General features: G+C 32.8%; 1 protein-coding gene across 9 annotated transcripts in view; it reads left to right on the forward strand.

Moving 5' to 3' along the window:
- Lmpt (four and a half LIM domains protein limpet) overlaps nucleotides 1-27,741 on the forward strand; it is a 133,031-nt gene that overhangs the window by 101,843 nt on the left and 3,447 nt on the right. For 6 of the 9 annotated variants that reach the window (XM_089700509.1, XM_089700506.1, XM_089700504.1 and 3 more), the window contains exons 7-8: nucleotides 11,500-11,700; nucleotides 13,973-14,147. In XM_089700509.1, the coding sequence (XP_089556635.1) occupies nucleotides 11,500-11,700; nucleotides 13,973-14,147 (376 nt within the window). Of the gene's footprint in view, nucleotides 1-4,477; nucleotides 5,288-5,465; nucleotides 5,869-10,814; nucleotides 11,083-11,499; nucleotides 11,701-13,972; nucleotides 14,148-18,649; nucleotides 19,052-27,741 lie in introns of those variants that run through there. The other 3 variants (XM_089700512.1, XM_089700510.1, XM_089700511.1) reach the window with 3 other exon arrangements.

Below are 27,741 nucleotides of genomic sequence, written 5' to 3' on the forward strand. Positions count from 1 at the left end.
AAAAAATATAACAGATGTACTTAACAAAAACTTTTCAACCATTAACCGTTTTTAGAGTTTTCCGTTTTTTAACACATTTTAAATAAATTTTGTATCGATTAGCTGTTCAAATAACCCCGAACTTGATCAATGATGAACCGATTGGCAGATTAGCAATATGTCTGTCAATCTGCACACAGGAAGACCGTTGTCTTGGCACTAGTCTAATAGTCATTGACTTCAGTTATACTGAAAAACATGAAAATAATAATAACATTTCTTATTTAAAATGTAACAGATTGACTTTGTATTTTTAAAAGAAAATGAAGAAGTATTTAAAATAAAGTGATTTAAATGAAAAATATAATTTGGAACTACGTTATAATATAATTTACTATTATGTTATAATATAATTTTGAGAATCAAATCAATTCATGAAACAAATCATGGGGATAACCTATTCTGATGAAAAATAATTCAGATTAAAATTCTCAAATTTCTTGGTCACAATTTTTTAACTTAGATAAATATTCTAAACCCTAAATTTTTAAAAATACTTGCTCAATTCTTGTAACCAAACACAATAAGATGCGGTAATTCAAATGTATGAAAATATATTTAAAACAATGTTCTTCTTCCGGTCACTGGTGGATAAACAGATTTATGTGTTTGAGGTCAAAGGAAGTTGACTCAAAATATTATTATCAAGTCTTTACATTATATAATAGTATTTTGAGGGAAGGCTGTTTTTAAGAAATAAGAAATACGAGGGATTTTAAACAACGTTGCCAGAAAATTTTATACTCTTTACAAATAATTTTGATAATAATTATTTTCCTACCGGAATTATATAATTTATACTCACCTATTTTTAATTGAGTCTCTTTTAAAGTAAATGTTTTCGCTTTAAAAATATGTACTTGAATTATTTCTAAAGCTTTGTCATCAATCATGATTTTGAGGATAGAGCAAAACCTTTTTGCTTTATGCCTTTTTTGGCCTATGATCTTAAAAAAAAATTGGTTATCTGTAAAGTCGGTTTACTGACGATAGTTGAACGTGACAACGTCCTGTGCTTCAAGCCTTACATGGAATGCCTCAGAGCGAGGTAACGCCGTATAAGTCATGTTTTTTCGTGCGTGCAACCGGCTCTATCGAATTATAAGACGTTGTCACTTCAAAAAATTCTCCATAAGGAATACTTATATTTACTTAAAACACAAAATTTATGTCTACAATACTTTCGACAACGCGACTGTTGGCACAAAATACTGGACAACACAAACATGCAGCATACATTCAGTATTTTATGTTTCCAAGCCTAATGTCTAATACCTTTATATGTACATACTAACATAATATTATATGTATTCTTGACCTTATATCAAATTCCTAATTAAAAACTAGCTAGTATAGGAAAAAATATAAGTAACTTTAAACTCAAAGGGCATAGAATACTATCAGTAAATCCAAAAAAAACATTTAAAATTAGATAGGTATGTAGTTACAAAACTGTTTCATTCGTTTGATATTGGAAATTTTACACTGTGCAATTATTTTGTCATCTTTCATTGAAAACAAAAATATTTATAAAGTAAAGCTCTGCAAGACAACAAACACACTGTAAAATAAAACTTTAATTCCGATTTAATACAGTTGATAAATTTATTACACAAGTCGAAACAAATCACAAAAGTGCTAAACATCCAAATAAATGTATACAGCATTAATTATACTGGTCATTTACATTCCCCGACCGATCAAATTAAATTAAACAATTCAATATTATAGTATACTAGCTGTACCCCACGGTTTTACTCGCAGTGCTCCGCTCCTGTTGGGGTTAGCGCTATGATAATAATTATAAAGCCTACTATGTATATCCTTCCTGGACCGGAACCCGGACCAGTAGTTCCTGAGATTAGCGCGTTCAAACAAACAAACTCTTCAGCTTTATAATATTAGTACTTATAAATTGAAAACGCGCGCCAATATGCGAGATCTCAGGACTATAAAAACTGTGATGATTTCAAGCAAGAGTCAACAAGAATGTCCAGAAATACATCACGTCACATTCAACATGGATTCTTACAAAATTAATTTGTCATCTTGGATGCGAACTACCAAGTTATTGGCACGAAATATTTGGGATTAAATGTTATGTTAGACATTTTATAAAACATTGTAATTTTAAATTAAGTAATTAATCGGTCGTCAAACATTTGTGTCTAGTTTTTTTTTATGTTTTCTATTAATTCTCCTACGGTCTTCAAATAAAATTTAAATACTCGTAAAGCATAAACTTTTTCAAATAAGATTTTAAGAGTAATCCGTAAATTTTCCTTTCGGCGCGTAATATGCGAATGTAGGTATTCGGTTTTTCAAACGAGACCAGAATGAAAAGAAACATCAAATTATATCACAGAAGTTTTCAATTTTATTTTATAACATTCATTGAACATTTTAGTCAAATTCTAATAGAAGAAAATTGCATTCTTTGTTTTAAAATATTTACATAGAGATTTTTATAAGCTGTTAACGACTTCCTGATACCCACGTCTTTGTTCATTCATTCACGATAAGTTTTAGACTGACTCACATATAAGTATGAATGAAAAAAAAATAACGAGCATTTTCTTAAGTAGACAGCTTTACTACGAAAACGTGCGTTTCTTGGCACATACAACCTCTACAGTTTGTTTTGCTACGTAACTTAGTAATAGTCTCCTTGAAAGCCGTCGTACAATAACCTTCTTATCTATTTCTGCGTTTCCGTGACATTCAAACAGATTTGCAAACGCGCGAATTTCTTTTTTTTATGCAATTTCGACGTTTTCAAAAAATAAAAGAACACGACTCCTTTTTCGAAAATTTGAACAATCGTGTTCGAATCTGATGCGTTTCGAATTTTGAAAATAGAAAACGAAAATTTTAAACTGAATTCTATTTAAAATTGGTTAGTTAATCGCCCTTCTAGCTGTTGGTTCAGTGTGATGTTTTGCGATCCAGTGCGCACGGCCCGCGTGACGTCACCGCGTATCGAGTTACGTGCGCGCCCATCTCCGTACGCGGACTACTTTCACTTGAAGGCAAGGTCGCTTCCGATGCACGTCTTGTTTATAAAGGAGCTTCTTTAATTCATAAAGGATCCTTTGAAATAATATTAGATACTAAGCCAGGTCTATTTCGTTTTACTAGTTTGAAGATCACCGCCCGATCTCGGTGTTACATGTTACTTTAAAAAATTGTTTGAAATTTCTTTCTAAAAAATATCTATCTTAGGTTTTCTGCAGGTAGACCGGCGTCTATGCTGTCTAGAGCTCTTATGCGAGTAGTCCATATTTCACCACATTTTTGCCAATTTTTTTTATACATATATACGCATAAATTTACATACAAGCGAAAGCTTAGTATGGGATCAGATCGTGCTATGTGTGATAATTGCCCTGAAATATTTATTTATTAATTCATATACAAAATAATTATTTAGATATCAATATGTTTCAGCCAAATCATATTTACGGAGTTTGATAGTATTATTTTTCTTTTTCTCTCAAAATCAATATTAGTTCTTTCCATATTATCTTAGTTAGGAATGCAAAATAATATATTATATCGCGAAATTAAAATCAATCATAAAATATTGAATATCACAGAAGAATCCCGCCATAGCCAGCGCCTACGCACACCGTTATAATTCACGCGGGCCTTTCTCCGTCATTGTGACGTCATACTCCATGATTAGAACGTACTGAGTGCACATTGTCTGCTAATTTTATTTGGTTACGCTCATTACTCGAGTGCTATACTTTACTCATTATCAGATTTAATGGAACGACTCGAATATCGTAAATGGTATTTAAATGCTTTTCTATAGCTGATAGTGATAACTGAAAATGTATATCGTTTTAATTTTTTTTAATGAAAGCGTCTTTAAAAAACATTTATAGAACTTTAAATTAAACAGGGCGCATATAATTACTTACACATTAGGTACAATTAATGAAAACTCAGCAACTTTAAAAATCCATTTTTGAGTTTGATAGTATTTTCAGAGGCAATAAATAATAAGAGCATGAATAAAAAATAAACAAACATTAAAGCTTAATAGTTAACTGGAATTGAATCATACGATCATGAATCTTCGAGTACATCTAATACTTTGATGGTAATAATAAAATTTCCTGGCATTGTGACAACTACCAGTGTTTACTGAGTAACGTTTGGATCGCATTTTTTTAATGTTATACATGAGAGATTTGCGCGCGTGCAAAACATTCAATTTTTATCCTCTTGAGGTCGATGACTCATGATCGCTTTAAACGATTATAAATGATATTTCCAGACAAAATATTCCAATGTCAAGTAACAGATATGAAATATTTTGATACTTGCATATTTTTATACTGTTTTAGGATTTAAGGGGTTATAAAATATTAAACGTCCATCTGTGATAACTCAAAAACCTTGAGCAAAAATTTAACTAAAGACAATCGATGCTATGTCTAGTCACAATGCCAAACGCAATTCTAAAAGTGGACACAAACTTTGGCAAGTGCTATATTTTAATTTCAGTTCATATCTTGCCCCGGAGTTCGCTGCATCCGATCCCTGCCCTATCAATCTTCACCTACTGCCCTCTCCCTCTGTAGTGACCAGTGACAATGGGACTTATGTTATCAGTTGTATTATCCTACGCTGGATTCAACGAAGCCTTAGAGTGCATCAAGCATATCCTCAGCGGCGTCATTCCCGATACCGAGCCAAACTTTCAAGATATAGTCGAATATTATACGAGTCTTCTTCAAAAATCACCCAATCCGTCGACACCTCCAGTCTGGACTGTGGAAAGCGGTCAAGGATATCTCCATTTAACTGAAGATAAGGATGGACGCATAAAGTCAGCAGCCATTAAGTTTTATGGAGACAAAACTATTGCTCTACTTTTCTCGACTAAAATAAGTAGCTTCGGTCAAGATTCCGTAGAAGATTCACAAGCGAACGGTGATTATAGATTGGAAAGGTACATACCAACAAAGACGAAAACAATCATATCGGAATCATCAGAGTCGTTCAGTGTTGGATATAAAAAACGATCACCCACTACCTCTGAAACTATTTCAGATTCGAACGGACCTTTAGATAATTCTCGGGAAGAAGATGAGCTCGTTGGTGTCCAAAATCGAGAAAAATTATCATGGGAATATGTTCCTAAAAGCCCGTCGCCTACACCACTGCCCGAAATAAATTTTCAGTCATATGATGACGACAAAATTGGAGACGCCACTTACAGCGAAAGCTTTTTAAGGTTAATATTATCTGTATTCTCTCATCATGCCACATTCATTACGTCAGCTGCACGCTCTGTAGTGACCTAGCTTCCCTTTCATTGTGTGTCACCATTTGCACCACACATACGTATTTTCACGCATGGAACAATTTCACTATTACTACAAACCGATTCATGTTTTGTAAATCTGTTTAAGATCACTAGATGGAATTAAAATCACACCATTACAACGAAATGACCCGAGTGGCCGACGGCGGACTTTTCGGATGCGTAGATCTTCATCGTCGAATTCTTCAAAGGAATCACGTGCCTCGCGCGAGGAGGAATTAAAAATGTTCACGTCACTCGAGGAGGAAGAGTTCAAAAGCATGAATAAAGAGAATAACTACTCCGGTTTTGGAAGTGCACCTAATTTAGTGACACGTTCTTATTCCAGAAGTCGCTCCAGGGAACGATCGAAAGATAGAAAAACCCGTAGTTTTAATGACGAAACAAGCCCAGTCAGCGAAGAAAGGCTTGAAGTAAGGCAGCGGAGTCTGTCAAGATTAGGTTCGTTCGAGGAGAACGAAGAAATCAAAGAAACCGCTGAAAAAAATGAGGTAACCGAGCAAGAATCGGAAGATGTTGATTTCTGGTCTAATATCGCAGATTAGTGACGCTTTATCGAAGCACGCTGTAATATGTTAACCTTATTGCGCATGATTGATTGAGAGATTAAACAGTTATATTTTTATCCTTGTGTTTGTTTTATAAATCCTACGTAGATACCTTCCAATAGGACAGGAATGTGGTATAATTAGGCGTATAATCTTTGGCTTCGGTATACACACAAAATTACTTTATATTCAGACCAATCTCCTATCTTAATTTCAAATACATAATAGGATTGAGATATCTAGTCAGACATGTAGGTACAGTGTACACCTTTGCATTAAAAAGTACATAAATCAAAAATTATAAATGTTTGCTTGTACACTTGCCAACGTTAAGTACTATAAATTATTATTATCGCTATTAGGACAAACTTAAGTATGTCACGAAAGCAAAACAGTTGCACAATTGATCCAAAAATATTCACTATGATGAACCTCGACCTACTTCGGCTCGTGAAACCGGGCTAACCTTCAGCCCATTATATCCCATAGTTCAGTGACATTTTTAACATATTCAAAGAAATCCCATCAAAAAACTTGATTAGCAAAGATCTTTTATGTTACAGTCTAGGAGTAAGGTTCTTATATATGTATTAAAATTATTTATCATATTATTTAAACTGCAAAATTTTATTATTGAAGAAAAGTACACATTTATATTATTATGAATTAAAAAAAAGGTTTCAAAAGACAAAATTGAAAATGAAAGAATGGAAAAATCTGTACTAAATTATATTACACCTGTAAAAATACATTAGAAAATCACTCTATTATGTAATTTATATGAACTATCTATAACTGCACCTATCATATAAACAAAAATTAAGCGTGTTTATTCCGCATCAATGATGAGAACAAAATTAATTTTCCTTCAAATATACACATGAAACTATAGTAATTCAGCTATTTCAACCTTGGCTTTATAACCTGTTTAGTTGCGCGGTTAGTTGCACTAAAATATTGTGTTACTGCGGTAACAGACAGACTGAGGAATCATCTCAAAACCGCATCGCATCGCTGAAATCGAAATAATTTTACGACGGGAAACCAAAGCGACCGCGACGCGTTGTTCTTTTGGTAAAAAAAAATAATAAACGTGTAAATGAAGTAGGACTATGTCATATTACTTAATTTGATAGTAGTAAATATAAAGAAAAATTTATCGTTATATAAATTAAAGTACTTGCTAGGTAAATATTATATACATATTATAAGTACCTATATCGATACTAAATGAAAAATGTATCGATGTTTTGTTTCACTAAACATTGACAAGTATTATTTTCGATAACACAGTTAATAATAATTAATATAATTATTTAAAAAAACGTGTAATACAATCTCTATTCCGAGTCCCGAACACGTTTTGTCACGGCTTTTTTTTAATATAATATGTATGTATTGGAAAAGTGTCCCAAATTTTTATTGAGCGCATCAATCTCCGTACACACGAGAACTAAATCGAGGGATTTTTATAAAAAAATACCTATTTTCTGTCCCTATAATTGATCGTTCAATCAATGTCCATTCACACTTATCCTCCCCTAAAACGCACGTTATAAACTTATTTATAAAATACGCAATGAACAAAATGCTAAATAATATTTTTTGCGTGAAATTTATTCGTAACTGTTAAAGCTTTTCAAGTTTACTGAACTGCACTAATTGGCATGCAGAAATATGTATTTGGAATTTTAACTGCAATTATTTTGCCGTGATTTGAACTATTAAGGATTTCAAAATATTGCATTTATTCGCAATACAAAAGGGAGAAAAACCAAAAAATGTACTATTTTTGTGTTGAGTGTTAACGTCAGTTAGAGCTTTAATACAACAGATGCTTACCAATTGCTACCAACATGATTTTTTTATTAAAATTACAAACTCCGAATCTTATTTTAAGAAAAGAAGAATATTTTATGTAAAATAGTTCTATAGTTAATAGTTTAAAAAGTGAGCCTATACCTACCATCGACAGTCGGCAACAGCCTCACAAAGGTAACTTTGTGAGTGCTCATGGGCGGTGGTGATTATTACCTCACTAGGTGACCCACCTGCTCCGTTAGCCGCTCTATTATAAAAAAAAATAGAAAATGCGAATACATAGAGACTAGCCCTTTATTCAGAAAGAGAAAAAACAAGATCTCGTTTTAAAAATGACGTAGGTACGTAATTTTGAAACATCTTATTATAGATACACAATAACGAAAGCCAACGTCTTGCCTCGTAAACAATGTTTAATTCTCAGAATCTCTTTCTTGATATAATATGACTAAAATAAAATTTTCATGATTATAATTTATTGCCAAGTACTTTTATCTTATTGTGTCGCAAGTCGCATAATATTATCATCAACCTGTTTCCTGTTATATTAATCAAGAATACTATATGATACTATATAAATTTTATATTGCTGTCGTATCTAGTAAAATATTCTATAATTCGTAAATATTAATACTTATCAAGTACCAGTATACTTTTAAGGCTTTGTCAGACAGGACGCGTACTTAGCGCGCGTCAGAGCGTTAAGTTGACGCCGCGATATGACGCTAAGATGTGTTCTACTACCATCGTAGAATACCGTCAAACAGAGCGCCGGCGCTAGCAGTACGCAACGCTCTGTCGCGGCGTTAGGACGCTTTAACGTCGGGTGTTGTATTTTTTTACAAATTTTATTTTAGCGTCGGAGTTAATAGGCGTAAAATAATAATAAAATACTGCATAATGACCGAAAATTTGATAGAATTGGTTAGAAAATATCCTTGCTTATATAATACGAAGGATAGTTCATATAAACTATAAAGATATATCAATGAAGGCAAAATTGTGGGCACAAATCGGAGAAGAAATTAATGAAACTGGTAAGTAAAAAATTCTTCCGACTCCGGAGTTAATATCGCTGTACCTTGTTTTGTTCGTAAGTAATAATTATGTAAACAACATGCAGCTTTAATAATATCAATTGCTGTGTCCTAACGCGCGCTAAAGCGTTCTGTTTGACGAAGCCTCGCGCGACGTTAAAACATGCCGTTGTAGCGCTACTACGCAGCGCTAAAATACGCGTCCTATCTGACAAAGCCATTACTCTACGTTTACAGGTCCACTTTTTCGTAAAATTTTAAGTAAGTGTAATTTTAGTTTCATCCAATTCATTTACTTAGGTACCTACTTATCTAGTTCGCACCCTATGAATGAATGAATTAAAATCCTTTATTGCTATAGAAATAAAATATAAAAGCATACAATACATTTAATAAGCAAAAGGCGGCATTATCGCCAGTTAACGATATCTACCAGGCAACCTTTAAAGTATAGGAAATAAACAAAACAAAAAGTGGGTGAGCAAAAATAAGGCAATACAAACAAGGAAAACTAAATATGAACCACTCTATGAAATAAAAATACAATCATGATGCATGGAACTATAGAAAAAGGAATCATAGGTACGTCTAACTAATGTGGGCTAACGATATAAATAAACCAACGGTAACATCGCAAATTGTTCTCAAAGATTATTCACCAATTCCTTAAGATAAACGTCATTCATCTTTCCTAATAATTATATGATTCTAACCTCCTACATTCTAACACGTAGCAACGAGCTTCACGACCACTTTGCCTTACATTATCACATAACACATCCTACGTCCAGATGTTTAGCATCCAAGAAAAACGCGAACATAAAAATAACGAATGAATGGAGTGACCAAGACCTTGCGAAGTCTAACTGACCGCTTGAAGGCTGTATTTTAAACGTGTTGTCAATAGACACATGGTTTATGAAGTACAAAGTATAAGTATACATGCAATGAAATGGACACATGTTATGCTTGTCTAGATAATTGAATAAAAATAAAATATTAATATTACTAGTAGTAGGTTACTACCTTTTTATTGCGTATATAAGTAATAACAGAGATAAGCGTATTGACCGATTAAAATGCGGCAATTTGAAACCTCATATGTTTCAGAACATTCTGTGTATGCCTGTAATAGTAAGTTTACCTTCAATTGAAAATTTTGAATTCATTGAATCTTACGTAATAGATATTGCAAGCGAGAACTGATAGCTTACACATGGCCATGTTATTATACTAAACACACCGTAATTGAACTCTCATTCATATCTTCCAATGAATTGGGGTTTAATGGATGCAACAACAAATCATTCATTTGCACTTAAAACTTAGGCAAACAGTACACTATTTATAAAAGAAACTGTTTATTATTCCAGTCTGCTTCTGCACTTCAACTCCGCTAATCCACGCTGAATCCACGTATAAATAGAGAAAATCTATAGTATTTGTAATATGAATTTAGCCAAGATCGGTAACCGTAAAAAGTTTACAAATTTAATCTATCAATAAATGAAGTTAGCTTTGATCGCTCACAAACATTAATATTACGTCGTTTCACACGGATCCAATCTGATTGATACAAAGGATTATCACGCCTCATAAATTTCCTAGACAACATTTCAGGAAATACATAAAACCTTCGATTATTGCCAAAAATCAATCAATACGTCGCTTTTCAACCTTTTAATTCACCACTTTTGAGGGTGAAATTATTTAAGTCCGGTTGTCGATTATAAATCATTAATCGTTATCCAATTACCGATCAGCATTAGTTGAATCTGGGCCAAAACGATAAGGCGACTACATTTCAATAAGCAAAGCTTTGAATCGGTTCGCCCTACATATCACAAGTGCAGGAGATCGTGTGAGCAACACGGACATAGGAGATCTTGAAGCTGCGAGGAAACCGATCGTGGCCGGTTAGCGAAGGAAACGTACACGCTCAAATCTCCGGACGTTTGGAAACGCCCGCCCGCGCACCTGCCCTCTCCGTCACTCATCCAAATTTAAATCCCAAACTCTCCCCACCGTCGCGTTCGCTAAACATTCTGGAATAATTCCTGCGATTCAGGCACCGGTACTCGCCATTCGATTTCGGGTCGCAACCGCGTTCAGTGATATCCTAAGAAATTATCTGATAGACTTCAGCCATGGCTGACGTAGACGTTCAAGTCCAGTATACCACCACGGAACGCAAGACCAGGAAGGTCAAGAAGACCTCCAAGCGTAGGGAATCTAAGGATGGCGAGGTCTCAGTCACAGAACTCGAGCAGACAAACACCACCACCACCAACGACGATGGGTATGTGTAGTGGTGGCCAACCCCCTTGACCCCGTGCATAGTGCGATGTGACAGTGTGTTGCAGTCTAGTGTCTTTCTCGTTCCGCTTTTAGTGATTTTATCAAAAATGCACAGCTTTATCGTACCCTTTTGGCCACCCTCACATACCCAAACTTATTTAAGGTATCTATATGAAAATTTAATTTAATTCATATCTAAAAAAAATAATGTTACGTGAAATTCTTATAATAACAACTAATCAACAAATAAAGGAAACTACGTTTTAAAATACGAATTATATGTAAATGTGCTATCAAAAATAAATAATGCAAACAACATTGCCCCTGAACTTGAGATTGAAACAGAACATGTTGTCTATTTTTGTTCCCTGCATTAAATCGTCCATTGCGTAGTTTACATTGATTTTCTTCTTTTCAGCTTATTTTTAGTGACGAGTACACCAAGGCGATGAACAAGGACTGGCATAGCGGTCACTTCTGCTGCTGGCAGTGTGATGAGTCGCTGACAGGACAGCGCTATGTGCTCAGGGACGAGCACCCTTTCTGCATCAAGTGCTACGAGAATGCCTTCGCTAACGGCTGCGAAGAATGCAACAAGACCATCGGTATCGACTCCAAGGTGAGAAATTATACCTTTTGTTCGGAACAGTAACACTATACCAATCTAAGAAAAAATTTCATATTTGAAATCCTAATATTTTTTAACTAATCTCAAAACTGAACGAATTAAGAATTTTAAACTAATCTGGTAGATACACGCAATTCAAGTTATCAACAAACCACCTGTGATATCCAGTCTCAAATCGAAATGTGTCATTGCTGTGCTAAATTTTCAATTATCAAATACATTTACACAAAATTTACACAAATCGTGAATCACTGACATTATTGGCGTAGTTTGGGCTAGAATCTTGTTTATCGTGTAAATGCGTAAATCTAAAACATTATGCAATAGATCCTTTCTCATAAATAGTGGACGTGGCGCGAACGGTATTAAGATCAGTGTATCGCGATCAGAATAGCTATGGAGTCAGTGGCATTGCTTAGCTTTGTTACGATCAAATTTAGTTTGTCACTCCAGTCGGCCCAGATTCTTCAAGCGTACCTCTGCACACGGCCCCAGACTGAACGCTGCCAAGCCAACATAAAGAATACAGCTACGCCAAACACTACATTTATCTAAAGCCGGACGAATGACTTTTCCTGTCATACCAAACAATCATAACTAACACATTGTTATTAGTTGGGATCATTTCCAGACTATCTAAATTTAAAAACCCATTTCGGGTCGCAAGAAAGCAAAAGTAATACAATCTTAGAACACGACTGTACTGTGTACATATTAAGTGCACCGTTGAATTAGTTTTGAAAAAGGCAGTAAATTGTACAAACATAAACACTGGTAACATTGTTAGGGATTGCGATACTATTTTCAACAAAACTCATAACAAATAGTTAAATTTTTGGAAGCAAATCTACCGCACGAACATCTATTTCTGGGTCGGAAACAGTATTATATTCGTGTTTCGTTTTGTTTCAACCTTGACAAGCCATGGGTGGATCCATCAGGCGGTTCTTTAAGATTTATACATGATTCAATTTTAACTAAGTATTTCGTAAGCGTCCAAAATAAACATCTATATTTTATTGACATTACGACATTTAGTTTTGAACGTGAGTTCAGAACCGTTTGCACTAAATATAGAATAGAATGAGGGGAGTTTAATTCTGAATGTGAGCACATTCGTCAACATACTCTACACTTTCACTTAGATAATATGTTTCAATTTCAGTAACGTAAACAAGTTTATTTTGATATCGTAAACAAGTATGTTTCAATTTCAGTAATGTAAACAAGTTTATTTTGATATCGTAAAGTATTAAGTATGTTCGTAGATTGATTAATGACCTAAGGATGACTGAATATTTTTAAGAGAATATCTTAAACATTTTGGAAAACAGCTGTAAAGTTAAAAAATATTGGGAAATATTATAAGTAGGTAGAACGTGTATAATTAAATTGTTTCTATTGGATGATTCGCAACAATTAACAATAATTCCTAATCAATGCGAGCTTAAAAAGCTATCAGTGTACGTAGGCGTCCAATAATCATTGAACTAAATGATCCTTGCCAAGCATAAATACGATAGGTGGAGACCAATCGCACTAAGGATTCATTAATTCGCCCACACGCCGATTGTTTTTTGTTTTGCTTTGAGTTGGGATTTCCATAGAGCGATCACGTTTGCGTCCCTATTTGTAAATTTCGTCTATAAGAGCGTATACGCACTATGCGGGTAGCCGTCCGGCTGACCGCAAGCACAATTATGTACGTAATATTCATTTCTATGCGCACTGTGCGGTCTGCGGTAGCCGCATCAGAAATGAATATTGCGTACATAATTGTGCTTGCGGTCAGCCGGACGGCTACCCGCATAGTGCGTATACGCTCTTAGTTTGAAAAAGTCATTTATAATAATGACGATAGAATTAATATAATGTTGTGATTGTTCGCTGTATTTGTAATAATCATTACCGCCTGATTTGGCTTCACTGATATTAAACAGAGATAAAAGTTATCCAATTTTTTGACTTGATCGTTAATTATTAGAGTAGATTCGTTCTTAATTCAACAAACATTTTTTGTATCTTCCTCAACAATTTCACATATATACAATAGAAGCTTTATAACATCACTTGAATTAAAAATATTTATTCATTTTCCCTCGAATGTATTACAAATATAATACTTTTCATCAAGATAACCGTTGACTGGACAACGGATCATATGACTGCTATCCAATAGGACTTGTTCGGACAAATACTGACATTCGTATCACTTTTTTACTTATAATTTTACTTTAGCTCTATAGTCTATGTTTTCCTCCAGGATCTGTCGTACAAGGACAAGCACTGGCACGAGGCCTGCTTCCTCTGCGCCAAGTGCCGCGTGTCGCTCGTCGACAAGCAGTTCGGCTCGAAGCACGACAAGATCTACTGCGGCAACTGCTATGACGCGCAGTTCGCGAGCCGTTGCGATGGCTGCGGTCAGGTGTTCCGTGCTGGTGAGTGGAATTTTGAACAGATTCGTTGCCATGGTAACCGTGGTTACCATTCTAATAAGACAAAAATTAGAATGAGGATGAGGCGTGCTTTCTCTGCGCCAAGTGTCGCGTGTTGCTGCTGAGTTTATGCTGCGTTGCTATGGTAATCACGGTTACCATGCGGATGAGTTTTTCAATAGTTTTTGAAGATGTTGTAGACTACTAGCCGGTTTCTCTGACTGGATATCGTCTGTTTGTCAGTTGAATTACGAATAATGTGTGAAATTTTATACCAAAAATTGATAAAATATAGACTAAGGAGGTTATTATCAGTAATTATGAATCCGACCGTAAATCTTTTACGTTGCTATGGAAACCGTAGGTACCATAAATAGAAGGAATTCAAAACACCAAAACAATAGAGTTTTAAAAATACAGACTAGCAAAATAAAAATTACATTTCTCTACTCAGCGAGTGTACAGGTTTTAAACGAGCCTGCGTTGTATTCATACAGTTTTCAGTTGTTCAAGCTTTGAGTACAGCCATGAAAGGGGAGCTTGAAACTATTTGAGAGCCTGTAATTATGTTCAGTTAACGTGGAGCGAAATAACGAGAAGTTTAAACAAGTTATAAACGATCGGGACGGCCTTTTCGAAATACTCAAACTGTTTTGTGGTGGTGTAATGTGTAAAGTTTTGATATAATTGAGTTAATACAGTTTGAGGCTTCATTTAGGTTACAATTTCATTAAAAACTTCAGTTACATATTTTTGTTCTATGCCCTAGTACCAAAAAAATTAGTTTCGTTTTTAAAATAAAACTATCGTTACATCTTTACTTATTTATTGCATGTAATAAAACATCAGCCTTTTCCAATGAAAAATATCCCATAATACTTTCAAAAAGTAACATGCGACGTTCATGCAAAATATTTCCAATTCCATTCTAAATTCAGATATAAAAACGTATCAGAGAGATTTACGAAAATTCAATATTATTAAATAGGTACCATAGTGTATTAGTATGGAAATATTTTGATATTGGATTTTCGATTATCTCACAAACGATAAATCACATTCAGGGCTTACCAATAACATGTTAGTACATTGATCTGCTTTTAGTTCTATTACGTTCATAAAATCAGTCGTTATTACATTTTGATGCGCCTTTTCATATTTAATAGCAGAGATTACACTTTCATTAAGGTTAGACTACACATCAAGTAGACTAGTGTGTATATCTACAGAATATAGTTGTGACTGGCTTTAAAGAAAAAATATTTAGCAACAATAACAAGGTATAGATATTGAACTTTTTTTATGAAATTGTTATTCGTTTCTCATTAAAGTCAATCCATAAATTGATTATCGAAGCTCAAGCAAATAGTAGTAGTTTGATATAGACCGACGTAAATGTTATTTTTAATCGTTTCACACCTAAATATGGTGTGTATTGAATATACATTATCGCGGATTTGTAACATATGCGATAAAGCTTGACTCACGATGCTACATACGGTCTTAGAGTTTGTGCAACATTTATATTTTATTTAAATTTTATGAAATCTAGTAAAAAATTAAATATTCGAAAAATATTTATAAACTGTATTTAATGCTATGCAGTATAGTTAAAAAAAAGACATTTATATCATAAAGACATTTATATCACAAAAAATCATCCAATGAATCATTGACGAGTTTGACGACGCGGTTGGCGCAGTGGTAAAGTAACTGCCTACTGAGCCGACGGTCCCGGGTTCGATCCCCGGTCAGGGCAAATATTTGTGTGATGAACTCAATTATTTGTTCTTGGGTCTGGGTGTTATTATCTATATATGTATTTATTAAATATTATATTTATCGTCGCCTAGTACCCACAACACAAGCCTTAATTGAGCTTACTGTGGGACTAGGTTGATTTGTGTTATTTATTTATTTATTTATTAATTTAAACTTTTGCACTGTTTAAAGCGACCTTTATAAAATGCAATATATCTTAAAAGTTAAAACTGTGCTCGTCAATCATGAAAGCCATGCGTTCCATTTCTGCTGACTGTGCCCATATAAGGGCTCTTAGTTACCCTGGCTAGACTAGTTAAGGAGTTCTTAAGGTGATTTCATAAAAAAAAAAACTGATTGTCATTGCCATAATATCCTTGCCGGCGCATGCGCGTTACGATTTTAACATTTTATACATTCCTTAAATTGTTCTTCCGATATGTGCAGATTTTATAAATTAATTATTACATGTTTTTAACATACCTATTAAATGCGTGTGTTTAAAATCATTAGAGATTTAAGAAATTATTCACATAAAATAGAGAATTATGGATCAAAATGTATTGAATGTGAAAATCCGTAACCCTCTACAATTAACATCTCCAATATATATCTACATACATATTATATTGCTAAAGAACGACAATTAATTAATTCATTACTACATTAGTATAAACCGCGTCAATTAAATCTTATAAAATGAATCCGTATATTTCTTAAACCTCTATATGGACAGAATTAAATTAGTGTAAGAGAATATACGACTAATAATCAATAGGAAGCCAAATAAAGGCGAATACAATTGGAAGAATAAATTGGATGCGTAATTGGTTAGTTTGGGGCTGCCTCGTTATTACGCATCGATACAATATATCGATGTACATCGGTATATAGTTTAAATGTATATGTACAACTATTCATTGAATCAAAATATAAATTGTATTATTATCGTAATTTATGAGTGTTTTTTGGCACAATTTAGGTTTCGTGTCGCTGAAAACTTTTACATATCTACTGATAAAAATACTTTGAATATAATGATTTAAACGTAATTGCATTATAATTTTATTTAAATATAGTTAGATTATAATTTTATAATATGAAAATCCGAGTAAAATCTGAGTGTGGGTGATTTAATCGTTGTAATTGTAGTTGTACTGCAATGAACAGTGAACTTATGATTTGCAAATATGATTCAAGTTGAACTCATATTAAATGCGAACAATGATGTTCCTGCTTTTGGAAAAATGTAGCACAATTATTTATTAATTCATTTTTTTATTCATTAATTTATATTTACATATTTTTATTTATATTTTATAGGTACAGATACTATTTTACTATTTTTAACTTCCAAATATTAAAAACTTACACAATTTCTTGACGATCAATGCGAATCCGTTATTATTATACCTACTAATGTAGAAATATTCGTAATAAATTTTATAATCATTGTGAAAAATATATTGTTCAAGTTACCTATTTGTAATGCAGATAAAGCACATCTGAATTAACGTCATTCCCAACGTGATACGATTTCAGTAATCGATGTTTTTTTCCCTCAGTTTTATATTTTTATAGCTTTAGTATATTTAATTATTTAGTATTAGGTATAATTTATTTGCAATATCCACCTTTGAAACCTATTTAAATATCTATCGATTAGGCCCATTTCCTTTCCAGGAATTATTTTATTACATAATATTAATAGAGTTTATTTTTAAACATGGCACGATAATAGAAATTACATATTCTGACCACACCTAATTTGTAGTAGGTAAGACTCATCACTATTAAATGACACTAATGCTTAACTTAAGTGGACTGACTCATCGCGTAGGTGGGATATAAATAAATCTGTATTTTACTTGTTCTCATCGATCCCTTACCGGATTTGCAAAAACCTTGAAAGGTTTTGAAAATTAACTTATAAACAAATATTTTTTTTAAGAGTAGAAAATATGATGCGGAATACAAACCCGCGTCTTCTTTTTAGGTTATAAACAGTTTCGTTAAATATCTTTGTATAGTCTGTTGCATTCAAATGTCAATTTAAATTATTAGCAATGGATGTCGGACATAATAATCAGAACAACTGTACAGGAGGGGAGAAGGATTTTTTATTTTTATTTGTGTCAGCGTTAAATACAAGTATTTTATGTTATTATTAGTTAAACGAGTGTGTGCTATTTTCTATAAGTGATTCACATACAAAACGACTAGATCATAAAAATATAACAATGTAGGTATTCTTTCGCACAGTGGGTAATAACAAATGGTTATAACGTCATTATTTATCTCATCTCAAGAGCATCTGTGTCATTAATTTAGCAGGCGATTTAAGATAACGTGACATCTCGATTCTCGACATTAATCAACGGCTAGGCATTAATAACTATGTATTATAATATAATTCCCTCTAATATCTAAACTTTATTATATTCGGTCAATAAAGAAAATTATGAAGTGTAAATTTGAATTAAATATTATTGCTATATTATTAATTCTTAAAATGATGACATGACAATATATTATATCATTTAAATAAATTACAATACAACCACCTAAATTTATTAGCATCAAAGTGATAAATCGTTATAATTATCAAAACAATGAAGCGCGATCGGGACTTTGGGAAGAGTAATAAAAAATATTGAATCATTACTTCCTCATTGTATTATCCTGTAAGCGAATTCAAATTGTCTTATCGTATCCGATCAATTAAGTTCAATCAACAGCCTACATCCTACGGTGTGTCTGTCGGCCGCTACATCAGTACCGCACCGTAAGCCGAGAAGCCTGCACGGCCCCATACGAGAAATAACCGCGAAAAAAAAACAATCTGTCAAACTTTACGCGGGAAAAATATTAACAAAATATTTTTTTATCTGTATCGTCAATTGTGCGTTTTTAATAATCGAAAAAAATGTCAGCTGATGTGCTAAGTGAAGATTTTAAAACCCGCCTGCATTTCACAACAAAAACAGTAGGGCAGGAAAGAATACGGAGAGCGAGGGAAAATAAGGAAGATGTCGCCATTTTATCAATGTTCCTCCCGAATGCGACGGCTGAGCGGGAAAACAAAAAGTTCTGTTGTGCCATGAAGGATCAATGCTTTTTGGGCGATCCGCGAAAAACTATCGCAGGTGATTTTTGTGCTTTTATTTCAAAAGGCGGGAAGTTGAAAAGGGGACCTTTCTAAAACTTGCATTGTAACAATTGTTCAGTGAACGGAATGTAAATAAGCACAATAAACAACACAATATAAATTTATAAAACTTTATGAACTGTTTTCTAAATATTGCTGCAAATCTATACACACTTCCTGCCAACTTGATTATACAGTCATTAGTAGTTTTAATTACAAACAAACATTGAATAAATATTAATAGCTGGCTTTTCTGCCATTATTTATATTTGAATGAATTTATAATAATTTAATTTAATCAAGCAATGCTTAAGTAAATTCAAATTAGTACATGCCTATGTATATTTATATGTGAACATAAATATACATAGGTACTTATGTATTTTCAGTAATATTTAATAAACTCGCGAAACACACGCCTTTTAAAGTTATTTACTAAACCGATATTTAGTTAAATATAAAGGTGTGTGTTAATTTTAAATCTTCATACTAAGTTTTACATTTGCAAATTTTAAATATTAGCTCATCATCATCCAATGTAAATATTTATATAGCTCTATACGCTGTATGCTAATTCGTATTATTGCCTTAACCTCAATTCGATAGGTGTGAAGAGTTATGGATAAATTTGAAGTATTTTAAAGGTATTTTAGCTATTTAGTATTTTGTTTTTATAATGAGGTAAGAGGTACCTTATAAAATACTAGCTGCGTGCCGCGGTTTCACCCGCGAGGCTCTGATCCTGTTGGTCTTAGCGTAATGACTAATGATATAATATAGCCTATAGCCTTCCTCGTAGGTAGATATCTACTCTTACTCTAACGAGACACAATATTGCAATTTGCAATGTAAATCAATTAACTAAATAAATATTGTCTATAGCGATAATAAATTTAACTGCCTCTTTAAAATAACCTCAAGTAAAGAGTAATAAATTACGCTCGTAAAATTTTCATTAAAGGTTTGGTCTCCGGAAATAGCCTAACCTTTTAAATTGCGTTATGTCTTACATTATAAATTAATAATTAAAATTTAGTTCCTAAACATGCCTATGCTCCTACAAAATGAATATTAGGCTAGTTTTGAAAATTTTATTTTATTTTTCAACCAACCGCGACGCGCGTTGTCAATACGATGAAAGTTCTATCTTGGAAACGTTTTCCTACAAATATAATTCTATTTATTTTCGTCTTTTTCGTGAGTATTAAACCAAGACAATATTAAATCATTCGCAGACAAAATCGCGGTAAAAGGATCACTTTCTTTCCATCATAATATTTACATCAATTGAAAAATTATAATAAAAAGAGCATTCAAATAAAAGGCAGCACGAATGAACACACATTAAGTTAAACAGCTCAGAAATTAGTGCATTTCTTGTATAATACCGTGATAAAACAAATAATGTATTCAAATTGTGAAGAGAATTATGATAATGGACCTTTTGTTTTTACGCTTAAATTAATGTTAATCGTGATTTGAATATTACTGGTGAAGTTCTTTTCAATTATGTAACAAAGAGCTGTTTGATGCTTTAGCTGCATGATAAACTACATATATGTATGTATATTATTATTTATTTAATTAATTAATATGTAGATTGAAGGTTGTTTATAATATAAACGGAAAAGTAAACTAGTTGTATGCAGATATTTTTTATCCTATTTTCTCGAAAACATGTGAAAATAGAGATTATTAAAAACAAGGATTTTTATATAGCTAATTAATTATTATTGTCTGTTAATATACGTCTTACGTCAATACCACCAACTGTGTAATTAGATTTTATTAATTGAAGAATCAGCATTAACATAATAATTAATAGGTAAACGATAGCACACAAAATTCGATTACCAACTCTATAAAATAAATATATGATAGTTAAAGTTTCATAAATTTTCCTCAAATTCTTAATACTAATTTAAAAATTAGAATAAAATACATGTCCAAAAATGCTTTATAATAAAATAAAATCAGAAAATGGTTTAGGTTTTATATCCAGTTTGCGTGTTTTATCGAATTCATTTGATTTTTATTGTTATAATACACGTTATTATTTGTAGTTATAATTTAGTTTGACAAATCATATAAAAATTCACGTAATTTTATAGCAAAAAGTAGGTTTCGTTCGTATTAAAAGCAACCGAGTAAATCACGTCATAAACAAAAAGTGCCTGTTAAAAAAGGCTCCAAAAGCATAATTTACCCAAACGTGGAAGTAGGCAATATACTGGAAGTGAATAAAACCTTCGTAAACACTGAAATGTCACTTTATCTTGACATACCAAAAAACACGTTTCCATGTTGGACAGTATAAATTGCCGCCTTGTTCATCAGAACTGCATTACTCACTTCATTGCCTTCATTCCGAATTTACCTCGCAAGAGGTGAAGGTGCCACAGATAATGTTAAAATTTAATTAACTCAATGCCTGAAAAGGGTAACATCGGGTACCGATGTTGTATAGCTAGATACAGATGTTGTATAGCGTTGGTAATTCTAAAACGTTCCGTCGACAATCTAATTATTTATCTCTAAAAGCTCAAAACTTAATAACAACACGGTATACTTAGTTTTGTACAAATTTAAATATAACTAATATATTTTTTTTACTGGCCCAGGAATTTCTTGGCAAAGTTACTCAGTTTTTATTCCCATCCTTACGAAGGGTCGGCAACGGAGAAATTTCTATTTAGGCACCACACAACCCGTCCCTTAGTTTATTTAACTATAGGTATAATAATCTTATTCAAACTGTATAATTTATCTTCCGTAGAAATTCTGGTTAGGATTAATTTTAAGGAAATCTATCCCTACAATTTGACAAATGTTGTACGGTTTCAGTCGCAGTATATTACATTGAAACTTAATATGACAACATTGTTTGTTTATGAAATTGACCATAATTGAGTCGCGTCGTTTAGTATTTACTTTAACAAATAGTATTTATCTACAGCTATTGAATGCATATGTCAATTTCTACACCTCTTTTAGTCTTTATAATATTATTTTATGGACATAACGTAAGTGGTGTTTGAAAACATTGCAAAACATCATATAGAAAATTAAATTGCTAGAATAAAAAATGTTGTGTGGTTTTATGAAACCACGGTAAAAGTGAAACTGTTCGAACGGTTCCGAACACTGCTTTGTGTAGCGCATGTCGCGTGTCGGTCGGCTGCCGAGTAAGTATACCTACTCGGCAGCCGCGATGCACGCGACATGCGCTACACAGACCAAAAAGTTTGAGACGATGTAATAAAAGTTTCACTTTAATTAATCTACAATAGATAGAATACAGTTATTGGAAAGAATTTAAATAGAAATTGAAACCTTCTTTTGAATATACTGATGAATTTGCTCAAACTGTGAAAGAAATTCGATCCTCATTCTGCACGATAGCAATAAGCGAGCGAGAAATTTTTATTTCTAAGAATACTTTTCGTAAATGCCACATTTACCATACAAGGCAGAAACCTACCAAGTAAAGTGGACAATCGAATGGTATAATTTATGTTATATCTGTAAATGGTATGCCATATGGCAGTTTGCCTCTACCTCAAGCGATATCACTCGATTAGCGCGACCCTTGGCCTGCTTGCAATTGGTCATAATACTGACACGTTCCTACTTCCTTCCTGCATCGTTATTTATTAAGTCTGTCAGATTGTTTTGTCAATAACTGGAAACGAAGTTTAAGTTAAACTAGCAATGCCCTGCGGTTCCACCCGCATAGATAGCGATATCGTTACAGTGAAAAGTCTACTATAGGTCGGACTATAGGTTTAATTTTTAATCACATGAAAATCACCTTTACCCCGTCCCGCACTACGGCTTTTTTTTGTTTTAGTGGGGAAATCTTTCATAGATACCCACGGCCTTCAGGGGAGGGGCCGTGGGTTATCTATCCTACCGACCAAAACCCCACTGTGTTCCGTCAAGACGCATATTGGTAGAATTCCTCCGTGACCCCCGCACTACGGCCTGCTCGAACAGTATTCGTACTATTTTCTGTAGATTGACACTTTCAAATTCGTTATATCTTTTGAATGGAATATCCAATTCTTTTCATTTAAAAAGTATTTTGCTGGTATTGAAACAGTCTGTAATAAAACATCATTTAATGGGATAAGGATTAATATATGTGTATGGATAACATGGTTTGATTACTGTCGGCACTTATATTTACTTTGAAAACGTAAAAAAGTTGTTGTAGTAACATAACTACTGAAGATGGACATATGGTATCGCGGACTTTCTTGTAGATATTGATCCATTCTATAATACTGTAGAACATTTTTTTGTTCTATCTTCAATAGATTCCGCAGCGCACGCGATGACAGAAGTTTTATTGAGGATTTTTTTACACCTTGGGTTACATTATTGCATTTTTGGTAAGGATCTCTAATTTTTTTGAAAATGCAATATAGCCTATGTTGCTCAGTAAAGATGCAGCTTTCTAATGCTGAAAGAATTTTTGAAATCGGTCCAGTAGTTTTTGCGTGAAAACCATACATACATACATACTTACATACATACTTACAAACTTTTCCTCTTTATAATATTAGTATAGATGGACGCGTGTGCCAAAAAGGTCAAACATAAATATTTTATTCATGTCCGTATAGTTCGTCATGAAAAGGCAAGCTCAACAGAAAGAAAACACGTATAAAAAGAGAATTTATTTTAACTGTGCGCTTCTGTAAGCTGGTATCTTTGATAAATACTATTTTTAAAGTAATAACAGATACAGTAATTATATTTACATTCTTAATTTAATGCAATTGAACCTAGCAACCGGCTTGCCTTTCTCTAATGCCCTTATATGGAATTGACTTTCTAATATTCTAATAATTAGAACAGCTTGGGACAACTTGTCCCTTTTAGCATTTTGCATAATGTAAGTATAAATTTTTAATATTAGTTTCTAGCTGCTTAGTTTCAAATGGTTACGATAAAAGCTGTGTAAAAAGAACTATTATTTTATTAATCAAAATTCTTTGACTCAAAAGTCTTGTAAAATATATATCTGTAAAATGAAAAATGAAAATTATAATAGCACTATTCGAATTCTTAATTATCTAAACCCGATAAGAAAACTGCGCATTAAAATTTTCTCATGCAATTCATAATCATAATAAGCATAAAAATACTGATAAGGATTTTTCCGCCCGTCAGCTTTATGCAATTTAAGGCAGGACATGCAATGCATTTGATGAAACGTACAGATACAATACTACAGAGTGAAATAATATACTTTTAGAAGTTTTTAGGTTAATATGCATCTTTAAAAGTATGTGGTTAAAATAATTTCATTCAAAATATGTACTTAAAAATGCAACACAAGAATACTCGTGAATAACAACCAAAAAACTCATTCAAATATTTTTTGACAAATTATTATTCAAAATTGTGTGTGTGCTCAGCTTTCGGAATCATCCTCCGTTAAAATATCCTTGGTCTTATTTAATTTTAACGTAGGTAGAGTTTACTCAAAAAAGCATACATTGGATAATTAAACAAATCGAGCCAACAATGATTTAAAATAACATTAGTCACGTTGGTCCGCCAATATAGCATAAATAATTTGGAAAATCAAAAAGTGCACGCCTCATAATTTTTTTTTAATAAATATTTATTAATTATTATTTTTGTTTATTTAATAACAATTAAACCACATCGAATCAGACCCTGAAAAATGAAAGGGTTCTATTCCTGAGCATACTCAAGCGTAAGAGAAAAAAAAAGACTTGATTAGTAAAGTATTTCGGTCGCTATCGTGTTAACAAGAAAAAGGATCCGCACATACAGACACACGGACGTCCAAGACAGAACTTTTTTAAACTGTTTTTTAACTAGTTTAAATAACAAAAATGACATCAAAAATATCATGAACGTTAAAAATAGTGCTTTTTCTTAATATGTGTGTGTATGTATTATCTTACAAGTGCAATGTATGATACATAAAGACATTTTAAGTTTGAAAAATCAGATGTTTTGCGCGAAGTGACAGTAGTACCCACCTCAACGCTTCGCTTATGAGGCGTGCAATACACAATTTCCTTTAATTATCTTCATTTATGAAACATCCTTAAATTTATTTTTTACATCTTTGACATGACATTTACGCGGTAAAAAGTTGTAAGCGAAGTTGTAAAGAATTAATAAGATGCTTTATCTGTAGCAAGTATTGTAAGGCTGCCCACTCACGCCCTGACATCATTCATCCCACGTGAATGGCCTTCAAAATATCGGTACTCGGGCTAATTCGCTCTGCATACTTGGAATTGATTAGTTTATTATGTAGGTGTAAGATGTATGAAAGCAACTATATTCTAGTGAACAGGTTAGTCCGTGATTAATTGAACGAATTAACACATTAATACATGTAATGATTAATGAAGTATGCGGTATTTATTGGCGAAAACAACATCCCACAGAAATATGTTTCCATTAGGTATGTCAGATGCAATGGCAATTCTAATTTTATACGATTAGTTAGTGTCATATCGAAATACAAACGTTAAATAAGGTAGGTAGGTACTTTACAATATAAACATAATATAGATCTTTTATAAAAGGACCTATTTTAGGCTAGGTATTTGATCACGTTACCTACTTTAAAACCAAAACGTTATTCGATTTTTTTTTTCGTTAAATTTATATGGAACCAATATGTATATATACTGAAGTATCTCAAAAAGAATATCGCTATCCATTCATCATAAGTGCATAATGATTATTTCGTTAAAATTCAAATAATAGAAGACATACGATTGAATAAAAATTTCCTTTTTGAAATCGTTTGATAAATAAGCTGTTTTCGCAGACATGTCTAACATGACTACAAAAGGTATTAAATTTCCTTGGTTACAGTAAATGCCCCAGTAAACTACAAAAGCTAGACAGCCGCAGCAACTTTCTCTTCCTTTATAGAAACATATTCTATTTACAATTGCTTTCTATTCAATGATATATGCAATATTAGATTTATAGCTGAGCGTAACGATTTCGCATTCATCAATTAGAATCGATTCAACGTACTTGTACCTTTTATTTAGAGTTTCAATTGTAACTGTGTCTCAAATAAATTAAAACAAAACAGTTAATATGTATGTTAAACTTAAAAAAAGAGTGTGGGAGCATTCGACCTCGCCAAATTTGCAAACCAAATGAGGGTGCCGTATTAGCTCTTTCATATACAAGTGTAGTGAACTTTTATAAAAGGTAGACCGTGATCGACCGGAAATTTGTCTCTTTGAACACCCTTCGATTTTTCATGGGGCTAGATCTAAATCAATGTGAAATTGGTTTTGTGGATTTTATTTGCAATAAATAGAGGTAGCTTCTAGGTACACATCGGAAAGGCAATAACCTCCGCTGAAAGTTCGCGAAACATGAAAAATCTGAATTCTATTTTGTCAGTCGTTGCCAACATTTTTATTGATCACATTCATAACATAATTTGAACTGTAAGCGACTACATGAATTCTTTTGAAACATCTTACATTTATAATTTATTTATCTATTAAGCTTTAAATATTAAAAGTTTAGGTTGAATGTTTAATAATTCACCTTATCTTGACATACGAGCGTTAAGTAATCGTCGTCAATTGTAACGAACAAAATAGCAGTTTAAAATGTCTACAGAGACTTACGAAACTCGTTGTTTTTTTTATGTAACTTTCACACAATGCATGTAAAGCAACATAGATTACCAAAAAGTTGGACACACCAGACAATTTATACTCAGAACACGACAGACACGAAACGCTTAATCCGATATAACTTTTCTATCAAATATTTGTACGAAGTTCCCATTGGTTGCCTGTAACATTGATTGAATGCGCAACTTTTAGTAGACGTACGTATAACTTTTTAATGGAATCCATTTACTCTCTATAAACGATCAAAACTTTTGAAGCTTTAACAATTAATAAAATATGATCGTATGTGTACAATGTGGTACTTTAAAATTGTTATTGTTATTTGTACTTGGAATTGATAAAAAAAAATTTTTTGTCTGCCATTTTCATCTACGAGAACTGCGTCTAAGAAGTCTTCATGAGATCATTCTTATTTTATTTAGTAGGTACATATTATATTTAAAAAACTCGAACAAAAACTCAATTGGGAAATAACTTCAGCAGCGTGATGTAAAAACAGTTACATATAATAACTATGAACTCGATACCTACTAAGAAAAATTATTTTTCAATTAGTTTAAAATCGTCAATTGGTACAGTAATTCCGACTATTAAACCAGACAAGACAAAAAGCTCTTATTTGTACATCCGCTCCTAAGCAATTAACGACGGTGTGAAATTGCCGGTTACCCTTTCCAAGAAAACCTGGCTTTCTAAGTTCATTTCCTCTGCTTTTGCATCATATAGTGCCGATAGTTATATCTCTCTCTATCTTTTTAACCTATATTAGTCCACTGTTAGACGAAGGTCTCACCTATGGCACGTCACTTAACCCGACAACGACTACGGTAGTTGTCAAAGTACAAAAATAGTTCGATGAACCTTGAATATTATGCATGTCGCGTGCATCAATCAAATATCCTCGTCGTTACATGCAAGCCCACGATCAAGGACGACGTACCATCGACATGCCATCAATGCAATTTACGAGCGCCAAATTGTTTAGCACCAATCGGTTCCTTGACATTCACGGAATAAAGCT

This window comes from Colias philodice, chromosome 11 (assembly GCF_061535455.1).
Source record: "Colias philodice isolate Cphi_HAF_F1 chromosome 11, ilColPhil1 Martin Lab GWU primary, whole genome shotgun sequence".
NCBI classification, from domain to species: Eukaryota; Metazoa; Arthropoda; class Insecta; order Lepidoptera; family Pieridae; genus Colias; species Colias philodice.